The following is an 18,221-nucleotide window of genomic DNA, read 5'->3' as shown; positions in this document are numbered from 1 at the left end:
CTCAATCCTCTTTACAGAGCCATCATCATCCATGACTTCTGCAGTGACCGTGGGCTCCTTTCAGGGGCAGGTTTCCTGTGCAGGATTGTCTTTGTATTAGTTTCAGACTCTTTATCCAATTAAATTAAACATCCCTTTGAGATTTATGTGTGGCAGAGAAAAGTTCTGTCAAAAAGGAGCCTCCCAGTCCTAAGGGGAAACTTTCAACCAGAAGTAGCATTTGCTGTTGGTGAATTTGAAGGGACTGAAAGTTTTAAAATGTCTTTTTGTTTGTGCTCCTGTTGTGGAACTTGGAACCTGTTGGCTGTGGGGTTTGTGACAGTTGCGATTCTTGGGCAGTTCCCTCCTCTGAGCTGCCCTTCAGCACATGGGTAGGACCCAGTCAGTGTTTTTGCACAGATTGAGTAGTTTCTCTGTGGAATTTGCAGTGTACTGGGACATGGTGGTGACAGAGCTGCTTATGGTGCCTGGGAGAACAGCCCTGTCCTTCTCCCTGCCTGCTCTCACCTTAACGAGGCGATGTCTTCATTATCCACCCTGCTGGTAATCTGCTGCTGATGAAGATTAATAGGGAAAATATTTTCTAAACACTTCTGTCTGCGTTTTCATTAATCTGTGCTTGGAAAATTAATCTTGTGGAGTGACCTGCAAAAGGTGTTAATTGCCATTTTAGAGGAGGATTTATCAAAAGTTTGAGGAGGTGCTGCAGCCACTGCACAGCAGTGACAGGAGTTCCAGAGGGACTGTCCCTGTCCTTCAGACCCTGAACCTTAATGCAAGTAAAACCAGTTGTTTTCAAAAGCTCTTTGGGGCAAAGTGCAGCCCTGGCTCTGGTGAGGGCCGAGTTCCTATCCTTTCAGGTTCACTGTGGAGTTAGAGAAGAAGGAATAGGTGAATAATTCAATTTATGTTCATCCTTAATACTGTATCATTATTTTTGAAGACTGCTCGGATAAGGAAGTTTTGAAGGGTTTGTGTTTTTTTACAGCTACCAATTATGAAATTTGGCATGAGAATGAAGCTGTGTGTTACATGAGTGGCTTCAGTGTGATGATGATTTATTGTCCACTTTTCCTTATGAAAGCCACTTGGTAAATTCCTTGTGATTTGTAAACCTACAGGCAGAGTATTGGATAGAGATGATGGATTGTGTGGCCGAGGGAACAGATTTCTGCCTGCCCGTGGGACTCATTTCTAATGACAGTTTTGTGGTGTCAGTGGGAGGTTGGGAAGCAAGCAGCCTAGAATTTTCTGTTTTCTTCTGCTTTTCCTTGAATCTTGAACTTAGTTTCAGTAACAAGAGAAAATCTTGCTGTTCAGTTTTGTGCTGCAGCCAGTGCTCAGTCTCAGCAAAGCATTTTCTCTTGGCAGTGAACAAGCACATGAGTGTCTGCACCTTTCTCTCAAATGCTGAAAAGTATCTGCTTACAAAAATGAAACAAACACTTTAAATTGGCATGTGTCATTGTGAATCTTCTTGTGATTTGTCAGCACTGTGAACCTCTGGACACTGTGACACCCATGAGAGCACTGATCTCCTTTTGAGCTGGATTCAGCCAGTGAACATTTTAGAAAGTGTTTCAAGTTTCCATGTATGGGTCCAGGTTTTGTGAGAGGGGATTCCTTTCAAGGGATGGCATTTCACCATTTCAGTCTTGAAAAGAGCTGAAATAGTCAGTCATTTCATGGTCAAATGACATTTCAGTTCTTGCTCAGCACCATTCTCCAGCAGTTCTCTTTCCTGAGCCAGCTGTGTCCTTCTCTGCAGAAGGACAGAGGATTTCCAGGATGCTGCTTTCTACAGGAGCAGGGGACAGGGCTCAGAGCTGCTGTTCCACACCCCAAATACACCCCTGCTGTTTTGAGGGAAAACCATTTTTTCTGTTGACATCAGCAAAGCTGCACTTTGTAATTGCAGTAAAGGAAAAAATTGTTTGGGATGAGCAAAATGCTGCTCTGCCATTGCCAGTAAAACACCCGGAAACCAGGAGGATGGAGAGAACAGATCTAAGGACATAAAGCGTGAATTGTCTCTTACGAGTCTCATGATCTTTTCTAATCACTGTCAGCCTTGAAGAAATGTTGTGAATGCTCTAATTGGCTGTGATGGGGAAGACAGAAGATTCCCTCTGCATGAGAAGAGGTGATGTACTAAAAATGATTCAGCGTTCTGTTTTGTCATATAGCTCATCAGCGCTGTCTTGCTTTTATTGAGAAAATATGCAGAACACACTTTAGAAGCAAAACTGTTGAATGTACTAGCTAATCACTTGACTTTCATTTGTCAGTGCTCTGTGACTGCCAGGTCTCCTTCTCTGTTCACTGCCACCTGAGGCTGTGGGATGGTGGGACCCTGCAGCTGGAGGAGGCTGTGCTGGAGCCAGGCACTGCCCTGCTGCCACCATCACTCTCCACGCATTGAGGCCTGGGTGACCTCCAGTGATGCATTTGTGGGAGACTTTTCAACCCTCATGACCTCCTAAAGAATCTGCAATTCCACTCATGTCCTTTGTGAGCATTTTCAGCTTCTTAGCTAAAGAGTACAAAAGGTTGGAGGGGGATGTGTGAGATCCCATTAAGATTCATTTGTTTGAAGCGTTGCATCTAATTAATCAGCAAAGCCCCCCCAGGTCTGTTATTAGATGTTGATGACAAGTCAGTTACAGCGAAAGTAAATCCCTTTGGGTCAGTTTGTGTGCAGAAGTGGCAGTGACATCTCGAGGGGCTGCACCTTCACAGAGGTGTCTGGACACTGTGGTTGCAGCTGGGGAGCTGCAGGAGCAGGTACAGGGTCCTGGCACAGAGAACTCGAGGGTCTTGGGCCCAGGTGCTGGCTGGTGTTCTGTACAGGGCAGGACTCCAGGTGTTTCTTGGAGGACAGTCCAGTCAGAGGAGCGCAGGGACAGCTCTTGGCAGGGCAGCCCTGTAGCCTTTCTGCCCCAGGCGGAGTGACCCAAAAGGAAGGAGTGGGATGGTCCAGACCCAAGGTCCATGATGCCACTGCCTCCTAGTCCCATTCCTGAAAGAATGCAAGTAACTCGTTGGAAATGTGTAGGCAGATCCTCTTTGGACAGCTGTAATTTGAATGCCAGTGATAGAAATCACCATTATTTTACAAGAAGAAGATTTGCTCTTAGCTTGACATCTCTGTTTCTACCCTCCAGAATGTCTTAAGGCATATGGGAGATATTTGCTTTTGTGTTTAGAGTTGTATTTTCCTTCCCCAGCTGGCTAAGTGACATAACTGTTAAATAGCCTTCAAGAGCTCTTCAGAAGGCAAAGTCCCAGTGATAATGTCACTTCAGGTAAATCCCAGTGATAATGTCACCTCAGGTAGGCACCAGGAGGGACTCTGGGGTTCAGACACTGTTCATATGGAGAGTACCCCCATCTTGTGTATCTTGCCATAAAAGACCTTTTCCAATGTTCATTATCTGTCATGAAAATGAGCTTTCCCTTCTCCGATAAAAAATTAATACAAGTAAAACGTTGACCTTTCCACTGCTTATTGAACGTCAGAAACACTCAGCTGTTTGCTGCTGGTGAGCTTCAGTAAATTTTAGTGCCCTAATCTTGAGAAATTACTGTTTTTCTATTTGGGTTTTTGAGACAGAAATGAAATATTGATAAGTTGGTTGTAAGCTGTATAAACTTGGTATTTCTACAACAGCTTGTCTAGAAAGACATTCTTAAATGCCTGCTTACTGTAGCTCCTGCCATTGCTTGAGAGCAATAGTGAGGCTGTAAGGATTTTAAATCAGAATGGGAAGATTTAGTATTGGCATACATAATAATTTGGTTTAGGTTGTGTAAATGCTTTTTAACAAAGGGATTCTCTGGAAAGAGGTTTGAAAGTCAGGCCCTTCTGAGTTTTCTATGCACTTGGATTCAATTATCAGAATTCAGGAGCTACTGAAAACTTTAAATGGCTTCCTGAAATGGGAAGGGAAGCTTCCCATATCAGCTTCCACTGGAAGCTCCCTGTCTGGAGCACTCAGCCACTCCACAGCCCTGTGCTCTCTGCTCAGGCTGTGTGGAGCTGCAGTGGAACCATGCCACCTTTGCAAAGAGCCTGAAGTCAGGGGTGGACATGTGTTGGTCATTGAGTCACTCCCTGCAGCATCTACTGCTCTTAATTGTAAGCAAGTGGAGTAAAGAGAAGAGGACCCAGAACCTGAGCCCTTTGCAGTGTGGGATGTCTGCAGAGAGCTCCAGGGCTGATTTTGCCCAAGGGAGGTTGCCAAAAAAAGATCCCAGCAAAGGCTTCTTGTCCATTCCAGCACAAAATTAATCCAAGATAAAACTGCATGTATAATTAATAGCTCCCAAAAGGTCTCTTAGATATTTATATGTTTCCTATAAGTTGGATTTGTTAGACTTGTCCTTATTTGCCTGTGTCAGACAGACAGTGAACATGTCAGACAAACGTTCCTCACACGATCTGCTCATGCCCTGCATGCCCTGGGATTGTTCCAGATGAAGCTTGTTTCTATTGTGTGTCTGTAAAATACCATCTCAGCCTGCATTTCCCCAGGGCACTGTCACATTTTTTCTGGTTCCCCCATGCTGTGATGATCTTTTTTCTTTCCCAAAAAAGAGAATTAGACAGACAATAACGAGGTTTCCCACTTGGGTGCAGCCTGCCCATGATGGCCACGGTGGAGTTTGCTGAGCTGGAGATGTGGTGCTGCTCTTGTCACAGCCTTTGCTACCTTTGTCAAGTTTCCACCAAGACCAGCTCAGTAATCCTTCTTTTGTGCAAAGTTTCCCCAGATATAAAGGTATTTTGACCCCAACCTGTCTTCATTAGCCTCTTCCTGATCCGTTCAGTCTCAGCCCCCCAGCAGCTGAGGCAACCAACACAGACATTAATGGTTCATACAGCTTTGTATCTGATTTTCCATTGATGTTGTAGAAGACATGATTAAAGCCTTCAAGTAAAGTTGCAGCTAAATCCTTGTTATAGCCCACCCCATTATTTTTTTGTTCTCCTATTAGGATTTTAGGCATTTCTTTGACATTTTTATTGCCAGATTAGGAGGAAAATGCTTGACTTGTTTGCAGTGTTCTCATTATATTGTCTTTCTAACATTTCTAAAAGAGAATAAATATAAAATACTTCTGTGTATTGTGTCATATTTCAGTGTGACATTAATATGCTCCACGATTTTCCAGCTCACAGTTCTCACCGTGTGGTGACAGTCAGGAAGCTCTTGCACGGGGTGGCGTGGGGTGCCACGGGCTGAGGAGACTGGAGGGGTTGATGGTGTTTAGGGACTGAGGTAATGCCTGTCCTGTAGGTTGTTGTATCCCTCTGGAGAACCACCTGGGCAGTGTGGTTTAGAACACGGGCCTGTGGAGTCTGAGCAGACCTTTGCACCTCTTTTCCCCCTAATAATTGCTCACTCACATCAGGGATGTTGGGAATGCTCTTCCCTTACCTGGAAGTACGGGAGCCTGGCTCTCATGTGGAGCATGTGTCACCCAGATCTGCTCTCAGTGATCCCTTGCACACAGGTGTCATCAGATGGTCTGTCCACAGAGCTCGTGCTGCCCTGTCTGTACCCAGCTCCAAACGGGTCACCTCCCTCCAGGGTGAGTCCCTTTGAGTTTAGCTAGTGGAGGTAAATGTGGGAATCCTTCCCAGTGAGAATTCCCATATCCTGCATACCTGGTTGAGCACAGCTTGCTTGGAGCTGTGTTACAGGGTTTTTTGGGGTTTATCGTGTCATTCGCAGTATCTGCAAGAGCAGCTACAGGTAGTGCTCACACTGTGTGGCCTCTGTCCTACAAATCAGTGATTTCTGCTCAGCCTTGCTCCTACCCCTCACCTGAAATACCTCCCAGGTCTCCAGAAAACCCTGGAGATTGTTCTGGAGTATTCAAGCTAGTGGCACAGCCAGACTGTGAGAGTCTTGGAGGTACAGGAAAGCGATGGGCAGGACTAATGGGGAGTGGGATGCTGCAGGATGCCCAGGTGTGTTATCCTCATCAGCACCCTGCAGGGGGTTTCATGATTGCCAGTTTTTGGGCTCAGTTGGAGTGACATGGGTAGCAGGGAGTGAGGTGAGTAGTAGGAAGCCTTTTGTGTCAGATCAGGAGGTGGATATTTCATTACTAATTGGCCATGACTGCTGGCCCTAAGAAAATTCTGAGCTCTTGGAAAGCTCATAATCCCGTCAAGGATCCAGTGCACATTCCTGGATCAAGCTGCTCACGAGGGAAAGTGATGATGTTTTCCTCCTACATCTCACAACTTTGCCCCTATCCAGGCAGCATCCCTCCAGTACGCTTTTCACCCAGGCCAGGGTGATTAAGCACTTAAATTGATTAATCAAATTTCTTGTGATGAGAACTACTGTCATTCATTAATCTGAATGGGATTATAAATAAGAGCTGGCAGAGAAAGGAGACAAACATGTTGACAGATAGACCTGCTGCTTTGAATACAAATCACACCACTGCATCTGGAGGGTCTAAGCTCCTGGCAGCCTTGGGATAGCGCTTCCCTAAAGGTAAAATTAGGCTAAGATTAAAGTATCCCTGTATTAATAAAGAAATATGCATTTTTGAAGAGGCAGGCACTGCAGTGGGGGTGTGGGGATGCATACCAATGATCCTGCAGTGGGCTGGGCAATGGGTGTTGCTGCCTGTGGAAGCATCAGTCCCCATGTAGGTTGATTTCTGTCGTTAAGACAATGTCATTAGAGGATTCATTTCTAACAGTGAGAAACTTAAAACCTTGCAATCCTTGCAGAGACTTCAGAACCCCACAAAGGGAAAACAGGGTTTGAAAAAGAACCCATTAAACATTTAAATATTTCATTAAATATTGAACATTCCAAAAATTGCTTTCTAACAGTAGCGAGGGAAACAGAACAATATTTGTTAACAAAAGCCACCAGAAGTGACGAGGTCCTGCAGTGCACAGGCTGTGTAACCTCTCCTCCCTTGATGAGCTGTCACAGGAGAGCCTTGGGCTCAAGTGTAGGAACTGATACCTGGGTATGGCTGCCAGTGGCATTGAGGGCATGTGGGGGGTTTGAAATGTGTCAGGAAAAGAAGTGACATTAGGATTAAGCCTGAAATGCCTGCACCAGGCTGAGCGCCTGCACAGCAGGCAGTGCCCAGGGCTGCACAGCGCTGTGCTGTGATGCCACAGCTGAAAAGTGAAGGGTCAGGTTCTCTGGGTTTTCCAGCTGCCTAGAAATGTTAAGAATGTTTTTGGGATCTGCTGTCAGTACCAGGGACTCCTTACCCAACCTGGCAAACTGCAAGCAATTGCTTAAGTTCTGTTGACATTGATAAAAGGCGAACCTTGCCAGCAGCGCGTCTCAGCCCAGGCTGAGATCTGAGCACGTGGTTTTGTGCTTTGCTGAATCAAAGTTACTATTTATGAACGTCAGAGGAAAATCCAAACCTGTCTAATATCTGTGTTTCTCCAAGATGATGAGTGAGAAAACACGGTTAGCAGTGTTTTGGTTTTGATTTGCAGTAGTAATGGGAAATTTTGGATGCATTCCTGTATTGTGACACTCCTTAAGTCAAAATAAGAGCTCTGGCGGCAGCCTTCTGGCCCTGGGGATTCCCCGGGATTCAGGCGTGGTTTCCCCTCCCTGTTTACTGCTTTAAAAAGCTGAACTGGGGCCAGTCTGCACGGGGGAATGATGAGAATCTCCTGTCGCCTCCCTGTCTGCTCGTGCCCTACCAGAGTTGTCACAACCCCCGTCACTCCTCCCCGGCTCCTCTCGCTGCTGCGGCAGGACGAGGGAGATGGATGGCACGTGGTGCTGGCATCCACTCAGGGGGTTTACAGCAGCACTTCGGCTTCTCTCGCTGCATCCTGATTCACGGAGTGGGCGGGAGCCGCCGCTGCCTCCCAGCTCCCGCAGCTGACAGGGGGGAGCCTCATCTGAGCTTTAAATGGATTTGGAATGTGGCTGTGGCTTCAGCATCCGTGTCCTGAAAGAAGGATCATGTTGCAAGATACCCCAGTCTCAGAAGGTGCTCACTTCAGGTCTGTTTGAGAAGAGAGGTGACACACACACACACAAATTTGAGGGGTTTCCCCAGTGGTTGCTAATTTGGTGGCCAAGAGACCCAGTTTTCAGCTGCCTCACTTTTCTGGCTGGGCTCTGCCCTCTCAAAGGATCAGCAGAGATTTTTGTGGGTGCAGGTTACAGAAACCACAGATGGACAATCGCTCCTACACGTAAAACAAATGTATCACTACAAATAGTTGACAAATTCTTCTGGTCATGATTTGTATGAAATACAGAGGAATTGGTTTCAGGAAGATTGGATGGCGTCTCTGTTGGGATATGGAAATGTTATTGAAAAGAATGAGATAGCAGTGATACCTGTAAGAACAGATCATGGAGATATCTGTGATAAAATCACAGACTAATTCTATATATCATGATAGGGATGGGAGAGTGGGGTTTGTCATTGCATTTTGACTGTATCACCAAAACACAGGTTGCTGCATTGAAGGATGCTCATCTGAGCACATACAGGCTGCTTTTCCACTTTCCCTTCCATGCCTGTGAATCCATATGTGCTGCTGCACGGCTGCAGCTCCTTTGCAGTGTGTGCTGGTTACAGCAGGCAAGGGTGAGAGCAGAGCGTGGTTGGGCTCACACACAGCCACTGCTTCAGGAGACCTGTACCCTGTCACCAGGATGATGAGAGGAATGAAGCCAATGCCTCTCTTGGCTTTCCATGGAGGATTGATCCATGGCAGCAGAGCTGCTACTGCCAGCAGTGTGCTGCTCCCTCATGGAAATTGGTGAGGAAGCTCTGAAATGGTCAGTAATTACAGAGGGAGATCCCAGCAGCACGGGGGTGTACCAGGGAGCTGATCAGCTGCTGGGCTGAGCACATGTTGCCCAATCCCACCACGGAGCCAGGAGCAGAGGGCGCAGTCCTTTTATCCCCAGTAACCTGCACAGATCCTGCTCCTGCTGTCCAGAGGCTGCTGGGGCGTCGAAAGCTGAAGCCTTACCACCAGAAAATTACTCAAGTATATTTTAATAATGTACAGCCATAGGTGTTACGTGATTTGTTCTCTAAAGATTGATTTAGCTTCTTATTAAGGGAATTGGGAATTCAGTGTGAAAATCTGAACAAAATCTAGGCGGTTTTTAGGGTTTTTAAAATATCCACTAGTGTAACTCACCAGGGAGAAGAATTTCAAAGCCTGTCCAACCCTATCTTGAATTTTTGATTCTCCTGCTTTCTTATTTCCATTCCCAAGGTATGCTTGTTAAGAAAGAACACCTCAGCATTATTGTATTATTTTTAAATAAGCCACAATCACTTTAAGGAGCTCAGGATAAAAAAAATCCACTAATAATTTGATTTTGTATTCCTCCCCCCTCCCTTCTTCCAGTTTTCAGAAGTTTGGTAATGCCAAATGTGCACTGCATACAAATGGCAGGGCGGGCAGCTGTAATTGCACACTCTCCCCTGCTACTCAGGGAAGGCCTTTCCTCTTTAATTACCCCTGGAACTGTAAAGGGATGAGCTGCAGCAGAGCTGGCAGGGCCAGGCCCTCCAGCAGCAGTGTGGGGGCTGCTCAGAAGGTGCCTGTAGCTGGTTCCTGGGGCAGTGTGGGGGTCTCATCCCGGGCAGCTGCGCAGGAGGGATCCCCCACGGTGGCAGGACACGGCGTGTGCTCAGGGCATCCTTGGCCACACGCACAGGGTCATCTCCAGGGACAAGGACACACTCCCTGACGGGTGATGGGACCACAGGGCCACCACCATGGGCGCCCAGCAGCAGGTCACAGCACTCCCACAGCCGGGTGTCCCTCGGCTGCTGCTGCTCAGGGCTCCTCTGGGCTCAGGCTGATGCCAGCCCCTGTGTGTTCTCCACACAGCAGTCAATGAGCTGCCGAGGTGGCGTTCCTCCTCACACTGCTCAGAAATGCCTTTTCTCTTCTCCTGGAGATTTTGTAAACTTAAAAGAGAATAATGAAAAAAAAATGTTCTCCTCTGTCCAGCCCATTAATTCAGCCTGCTCAGGACAGAATTAACCTTGGCAAGCCTTGCAGAGGAGAGAGTCGTTCTAACCTTAAAAATCTGCTGATTAAAGCTGGTTTCTGGAATTCGATTTCACTTAATGCATTGGCTGAGTGCCCAGCCTGGCATTAACATCTCCACAGACACACAGGCCTCTGCAGCTTTTACCTTCCCACTAAAAAATAATTAAAAAAAAATAAAAGAAAACACAGCTAATGAAACCCTCTTTGCCTGTTTTGAGCAAGAATTCATTTTAAAGGCTGCTTTAGCCAAAGGTATTACTTCTGCCCTTGTTGTCTGTCTGCTCTGGCCAGGCAGGGTGGTAATTCCACTCTCCTCATTAGTTGCAGAGAGGTGTGGAGCAGGCTGGTAGCTCAGCAGCCCTGGGCCATCCCTGGACCAAAGGCAGGGGTCAGCAGATCCAAGTGTAGGAATATCCTACACCCACCTCCCCACAAGCCCCACGTGCTGAGCTGCAGATTTTGTGTCGCCCACAGCGCTTAACCCATTAATCTTGAAAATCCTCCAAAACAATGACACAGAGGTTTCCTAGGTTTCTATTTATATCCTCAACTTTTTCTTACGCCTTTGTACTCAAAAATTAATGTAGTTTTTATTGCTGTCATCACTCATTTTGCCTGCACTCCACGTGCTGGGCTCCCAGGGTCTGTGTCACCCCTGCAGTGTTTCTCTGCTGCTGTGGTACCTCTCCGTGCCTGTGGGGACAGTCCCTGCTGTCTCTTCAAGGCCAGGAGACTGCTCAGTGTGTGGGTCTCCTTTATCCCAGCTGCCCAGATTAGGACATCCAGCCTCAAAACATCCATCCAGAGTCAGATTCCCATGTCCTGCTGCCATGGAGGAAAAAAAAAAGGAAAGAAAAATTTAAGAAATCCCTTCTGCGTTCTGTGTGCTTTTTGAATTCTGTGAGCTGTTAGGATTTTTTTAATGGTTTGCTGAAATGTTGAGAACCAGTTTCATGAAGGTGGGAGGCTTTTGTGTGATTCATTATTGACAGCTCTAGAATTATCTGCGAGACAGCTCTGGAGAGGGAGGGCAGCGCTCCTGCCTGCTGTGCACCACGAGCTGCACAGAGCCCAGCGCTGGGTTTTGTTTTAATCAGGGCAAAGTTTCGATCCACTCCACAGCAAATTGGGGTGGGAAGCAAATCAGGGGGTGCTGGAATAGATTGATACACATCTCACAAGGCTCTGTGGATGGCCCTGGCTGCTGTGAAGGCTGCTCCAGCAGCTCCAGACCAGCTTTCCCATCCTCACTGGGATGCAGGTTGGACAGGGAGATGCTGCACATCTCAAGCTGCTTTCTGGAGTGGGGGGACCAGCTCTGAGTCAGCAGAAGTGAACACTGCAGACCTTTCCATGCAGCCCCCAGTGCTGTGTGCAGGAGTCACTGTCAGGGCAGCTGTTCCCCAACCCTCGGGAGGGATTTAAATGTTAAGCTTTTCTTTGGATTATTTTCTGCAGGGCTTTTTTCCTCCTCTGTTTTTCCTCCCTGCATTTCAGTGTGTAGAATGTACCCTTGACACATTTTAAAAACATTATTAATCTTTGTCATTCGTGTTTTAAAAATAACTTGGTGATAGCAGCCAGTCCTTAAATCCTGTTTAATTCAGGCTGACCTTGTGAGCAGTGATCCTGGGGAGGGGGGACTGCTGCCCCCTCCCATGTGCTCACTGAGTGCACATGTCCAGCAGCACGGGCACCCCTCTGCGCTAGGGATCTTTGCAATTAAAACCAGTTCTGTGGGTTTGGGTTGGCACTGGGCTTGGTTTCCAACCAGAAAGTTCTAACATACTGGAAATATGGGTTTTTGTCCTGCAGAAAGAATTCCTCGGCCTTGCTGATTTCAGTTAATCAGTGAAGCAGAATTCATTAAAAAAACCCCAAAAAAGCAAAAAAAAACAACCAAAAAAAAAAAAAAAAGAAGAAAAGAATCAAACTATATTTTGTCCTTTTGCTGTCTAAAATATCTGACAGCAATTTTTTCAGTTTACAAACACAACATTTTCAGTTGAAATACCCAGGAGATAAACCATGGGAAAAGAGATGAACGTGTTGTATTTGCCAAAAAATCAAAATACCATGGAGCAAAGATTCAAAGGCAGCCCCCAGACCAGCCCTGTCTGTGTCGTGGTGCTGAGCACCACGGGAGCCCCTGTTGGCTCTGGCCACTCCTTGGGTGGAGGTAGCACGGCAGGGATTGTTGGGGACAGCCTTCTGTGACCTGTAGCAAAGCTTACAGTGCCTACACCAGGGTGCCACAGTGCTGTGCTGTGTATCACCAGCCCCAGACCAAGGGCAGAGCATTGTCCTCCATCTGTGGGTCACGCTGCTGCCCTGTCCCCAGTGCAGCCTCTTGGGATGGTTCCTCCACTAACCTGACTCTGCTTTCTCTCTTTTTGTGTCCCCAGTGCCTGTATGGCTGCTATGTCCATTCTTCCATCATCCCCACGTTTCACAGAAGGTGCTACTGGCTTCTGCAGGTAGGATGACAACGAGTTCTCTCTCTGGGGTCACCTGGTCAAGCTGCTGCAGCCACGTTCAGCTGCTGCTGGGGGGGAGTCAGCATCCTGTGTTTTACTGTCTGGGGGATTTTGTTTGTCTGAAAGGGAATTGGGTCTTAGTTGTATGTCTCTGGAGGGATTATACATTTTCTCTAGCAATATGGAGCTGATGCCAGCTCCTGTGTTCTCTAAGCATGGAATTGGCTCAAGTGAGACTTTGTGGAGGTTTCTGGTTGTGTAGTTCCATCCTGAAGCAAGGCAAGAGCCAGAGAAATGAATGCTGCACAGGCATACTGTGGTGTGGGAGAGATATCAGCCATGGGCTGTGCTTGACTTTGAGGAGAACCCTGGGGCCGTGTTTGAATTTGGGGTGAACCTTGGAGCTGGCCCTGCAGTGGATCTGCTTTCCTCCAGTGAGATATTCAGTTTCCAGGGAGCATTTGAAGTCACTCAAAGATTTTTCTTCTGGCTGTTGTGGGAACAGCAAAATCCCAGGAGGAGTCAAGCCAAATTTTCTTCTTATTTACACAGGGTTTGGGCAGCTCCTCTGGGGCTGTGGGGGTGTGTGAAGGATCTCATGTGGGAGTTTGCCCGGGAGGTGTTTGCTGACCCCACCTTTGAGGAGCTGTTCACATTCTTGACTGGTTACCATGGTGTACAAAGTGGAAGTAATTTGTTTTCTTTCATTATGAAATGGCACTTGACACATACTGTAAAAATATTGTTTTAAAGATTAAACTCCCATGGTCCTGAAAACAAACAAGTGTGAGGAAAGTGACATCTGTTTCTAGAAGCAAATGGAAAATAATTCCTGTTTCTCCCTGGTTTTGCAATTGCACTTCCATATTAAAAAAGAAGGCACTGCTGCTGTCAGTGGGGCAGGACAGACCCCTTACAACCCACAGAGGATGGTGCCCACACCATGGACATAAACAAAGGAAACACACACCATATGTCACCCTCCTCTGTGATATCTGTGTGTTCTCAGCTCCATTTGCATCTGTGGCATATAAATTCTGTGTGCAAGGAAAGAGGAGATGCTTGGCTGCAGTGGTGGGAGCAGCACTGCACCTCGCAGAGGAGAATTGTGGCTCCTCTGAAAACACAGCGTGACTGCATCGATCCTGTTCTCTTACGCCTGCCCAGGCTGTGCTTGTCCTCCTCCAGAGCTCCTGGCCCCAAAGGTCACCTCTCCTCTCTTCATTTTTGAGCTTTGTATTACTTTTTCTCATTGTGATGTGCTCCCTAGAAGTGCTGCTGGCCCTGGCTGCTGTGGCACTGGGCCAGCATCTCCCTGATGTGCACTGCAGCACTGTAGGATCTCTGAGCTGTTCCCCGGGGTCTGGCTCTTCACGTTCACAGGGCGTGCATCAATGTTTAGTCATTTTCTTTGCTCTGGTAATCACTTTTTTTCAAGAGGATGGGAAGTACATTTCTTAGAAGCCTATTTATAAAATGTGCTGCAGGACATCTCACTGTGGCTGTGGTAGACTGGTATTCCTCAACAAGGACATGCTGTGCCTTCGCTGTGGGAGGAAGAGGGGTCTGTGATTCATGGCAGCATCTCCAGGCATAAACGGGCATCCTTCAGTCATGCGCTCAAGGTTATGCAGCCGGCAGAAAGGAGCTGGCCAAGAATAGATGACACTTCCCTATCGTCTGCACAGTGTTTGTGTTCAGCTCCATGGTGAATTCAGGAGCAGTGACACCAGAGAGACAGAAGGTGTTTTGTGCATCTCCTTCAGAAGCTTTCACTTCAACAGCCCTGGTAGATGAGTTTGATATTCAAAAATAGGTATAGCCAGGGCAATGTTAATCTCCAGCAATGTGTTTGGCTTTATAGTTCACCAAGGTACATGTGTGACTTTCCCTTTTTTTGGGGAGACATTCAGCTCCTTCCTGGGACTCTCTCTGTGCTCTCTCTGTGCAGTGTCTGGTCAATGGGGAGTAAATACAAAGTCTGCGATGCCATCTATGTTTTATGGGATGATCTTCCTCCAGATCCTACTGTCAGGTTAGATATTGATTAAAAATCCCCACACATATATTTGTGATCTTTTCTATCTCACATTTTCAGCGTAAAGGCCAGGACTCAAACCAGCCACAGGGACTCACAACCTTTCTCATGCACGGTGTCGTAGCCATTAATTATATGGTGATATCCAATTTCTTAAACAACTTTGTGTTGTCATTTATGATTGACATGATGTGCCTGCTCCCTGCAGACTGGTCAGAGGCATGAGAAATGAGAGCCAATCATCTGGAGCAGCATGATTCAGTTTTCTGGGTCTCTGCTGGAAGTTCTTAGGCTGTTGGCAGAGACCATGGTGCTGGCGGCTGTGGCTGGGGTCTGCTGCATGGGGCCCCCACCTCCTCTCTCTTCTGAAGGGGTTTCACATTTTTGAGACATTTCAAGCTTTCTTGATAACGGATTTTAAGTGCTGCCTTACCCCAAAGACCTTTAATATTTGTAATAGGTGCTGTAATTGCCAAGCCAGCATTGACATGTTCCTGCTGGACATGGTCCAGACCTGGGCACTGGCAGCCTCTTGCATGGATGCTCTCTTGGCCACTCACTCTTGGGCCTGAATGAAGAAAGCATGCCCAAGGTGGTGGTTTCCTACATTTGGTTCTCATATTTTTCTTTTGATTATCTGATCTCTAGAAATAGGAGATCATGCTGAGTGACACAGGCAGAGAAGAAGATGGGGATGAGGACATGGGTGGCCTCTTCACAGGTTGCTGGGGAAGACACCTCAGTAGAACTTCAGTTTTTTATTGTTTTACATTATCTGTTCACTTGTGAGAAGATGCAGAGCCTTGGCTGTCCGCAGTTCACTGAGCATGGAGCAGAGCTGCTGAAACCTTTTCTGAGATGGGGGTGGTGGCAGGTCCTGGCCTCCTGCAGAGGCTGTGGCACAGCTGTGACTTCAGTGCATTGGTTTGTCACTGGCAGGACTCAGCCTGCCCATGTTAGACCTTCAGCACAGTACCAGATTTTGTGTCATTGGAAAAAGAAGAAGAAATCCCCCTGTTTGTACTTGTACTGACTAATGGAGGGAAAATGTGGATTCTCAGACATGGATGATTTTCAAACATTGGCACAGCTGAGCAGGGAGATGCAGCGTTCCCTTCTGTGTGTTGGAAATTGGCACCCCAGGAACTGAAAATTACCCTGGCTGCCAGGCTTCTGGGCAGGCTGCTGCTTGCCAGGGTTACAGAGGCAGGCTTTCCTTCACCCCTGCACTGTGATGGGCTCCTTGCTCACTCCCACTCCTGTGCTGCACAGCTGGAGATGCTGAGCTCATTAGGTGCTCATTGTGTTCCACCTGTAGCAGATACTGATGTCTCCTTTAGTGCTGGTGTTCAGGTGCTATGGGGATGGGAGGAAATACGTATTTTAAAAGTGTTGCCCTTTTTCTTAAATAAGAAGTACAAAACTGTGCTATAGGATCATGCTAAAAACGTGTAAATTTAGACCTCTTGGCCAGTCAAACAAATTAAGACTAACAAGCCTTGGAGAGAAGTGGCAGAGAGCTGTTTTCACGTTGCACAGCATTAACTGCTGACTGAATAATTCAGAATTGGTGCAGAAGAGTGTCAGTGGCACTGTTCTGGCAGGTGAGCCAAGGAAGCAGAGTGGGATGCAGGCTGAGCTAGGCAGGCACAGGGACACACCAGAGCTCCACAGAGCCCTGTTGTAAATCCAGTGTTTGCAGTAATTGCTGAAATGTGATAATCCAGTTCTCTGGGAGCCTAGGGGAAAACTGCATTTCATCTTTATTGCTCCCACACTCACAGGATGCTCCCAGCAGCCATGAAAGTCATGGAATACTTTTCTGTAGGGTAGGAAATGGCAGGGGAAGGTCAGGGACATCAGCAGTCATGCCAGGTGTAATATCCAGGCAGGATGTCTGTCACAGAAGGAGCAAATGGGAGATGCTGAGGGGGCACTGGTGGTGGGCAGTATTTGGGTAGTGGTCTTTAATTACTGTTCCTGCAGTTCTGTGTGCACCAGCTGTGCTTTGCAGAGTATGTGTAAGCACTGATTGAATGTCAGAGGCTTTTGCAATAGTCTCTCTTTACTCCATTTTTTCCTGAATTCTTCCTTCTGGATACACTTGAATATTCAGCAGTTTGTTACTATGAATGTCTGCATTGATGCTTGATGCCCCCTGAGTGTGTTCCTTTCCTAAAATACATCTTGTCTGAAAGCTGTGGGCAGAAAATATCGAGACCTAAAACTCATTTAAAATGTTCTACATGACATCTGTCACTGTCCTGCATAAATGTAGTGTTTGTTCTTTTTTTTTTTTTTTTTTTTTTTTTGCCTTGGTTTTCCATTATGCCCTAAACAAGAGGAAGCCATTCCCATTTATTTTTGATAGCACCCCGTCAGAGTAGCATTTCCCTCTCTGATCACTTGTGCTGTGCTGTGTCAGCAGCATCTCCTGCGTCCCTGGCTGGATCAGCGACAGACAGCTTGAGGATTTGGGGCTTTTTCAACATAAATTGGAAGCATTACAATCTCATAAAATTTCTCAAGACTTTTGCTTAGTAATGGGTTTTTATTTTTCATTTGGGTGAAATAAAAGTGGCTGGGCAATAAAGTACAGAGAATGCTGTGCTGCACGTGGGCACTTAGCTGGGTCCTGTGTGTTGGGGAGTGGGGTGTGAGCAAGGTGTTGGCACAATGAGCCTGTGCATTTCTGCTAACAGGATTATAAACTGTTGCTGCTATGCTGGCACCCGTTCCCAAAGTGTGTTTTAGCCTGTGTGATGAAATTAAATGGTATAGAAGTACAGCAAAGCATGGGCTGTGGTACCAAACCACCTCCAGTGTGGCTGCACCTCCCAAGCATGGTCTGGATACAGGTGGGTGTTCACAGAGCAGACTTGTGGCTCCTGTTCCCAGTGCCCTGCGTGCATGTGAAGCTGTGCTGGAGAGGAGACTGTGTGTGGGGAGACCAAACAGCAGTTCCAGGTGAGCAGAATGGTCCCCTGTGTTGATTTAGCTCTGAGCTGCAGCAGCAGAGGTGCTTTTGGTACCAGACGTTGGCAGGATGCAGCAGTCAGTCCCCTTGTGTTATCACTTGGCTTCACGATGCACAAGCATTTTCAGAGGATGAGGAAGTTGTGGATACCCTTTTTGTGCTTCCTTAACATGCCTTTGACTTGATCTCTCTGAAGGATGCTTTCTTCTTTCCCTCCTTTCATCTTCTCACCAGCTCTCCTGAAGGCACTGTGCTCATTGCTGTGTCCCTGCTGCTGTGCAGTCACTGGAACAACCATGTCTCAAGATTTCCCATCATGTTTTTCAGGGTTCATTAAAGATCTGAAATACTCATGGAATTGGTGGAGCTGTGCAAAAATTATTGCTCAGTCCAACTGAAATTCCAAGGGTTCTATGAACTCTTTTGTAATAATTTCCAGTTTCATTATTTTGATTTTTCTTTTTTTTTTTCTTTTTTGTCGCATGCCTAACATACTGACTCTTGAAAGAGAATTTCAGAGAAACTATATAAGAGAAGCAAAGGGTCCTGTGCATCATGCTCCCAAGCACCCTGTGGAGTGACACAGAGAGCACAGCTTGTGTGCTGCTGGAGGAAGGACAAACCCTGGGGCTGTGTTTATTGGGACAGCCATGTGCATTTGCAGCCATCCTCTCACGCAAGATG

General features: G+C 46.9%; 1 protein-coding gene across 4 annotated transcripts in view; it reads left to right on the top strand.

The window, feature by feature from the left end:
- The window catches only part of CAMTA1 (calmodulin binding transcription activator 1), a 237,283-nt gene that overhangs the window by 113,836 nt on the left and 105,226 nt on the right, over positions 1 to 18,221 (top strand). For all 4 annotated transcript variants that reach the window (XM_053962596.1, XM_053962597.1, XM_053962594.1 and 1 more), the window contains exon 6: positions 12,451 to 12,522. In XM_053962596.1, the coding sequence (XP_053818571.1) occupies positions 12,451 to 12,522 (72 nt within the window). The remainder of the gene's footprint in view (positions 1 to 12,450; positions 12,523 to 18,221) is intronic.

The sequence above is a fragment of the Vidua chalybeata genome, chromosome 22 (genome assembly GCF_026979565.1).
Source record: "Vidua chalybeata isolate OUT-0048 chromosome 22, bVidCha1 merged haplotype, whole genome shotgun sequence".
Classification (NCBI taxonomy): Eukaryota; Metazoa; Chordata; class Aves; order Passeriformes; family Viduidae; genus Vidua; species Vidua chalybeata.
This window is presented reverse-complemented; position numbering and strand designations above follow the sequence as displayed.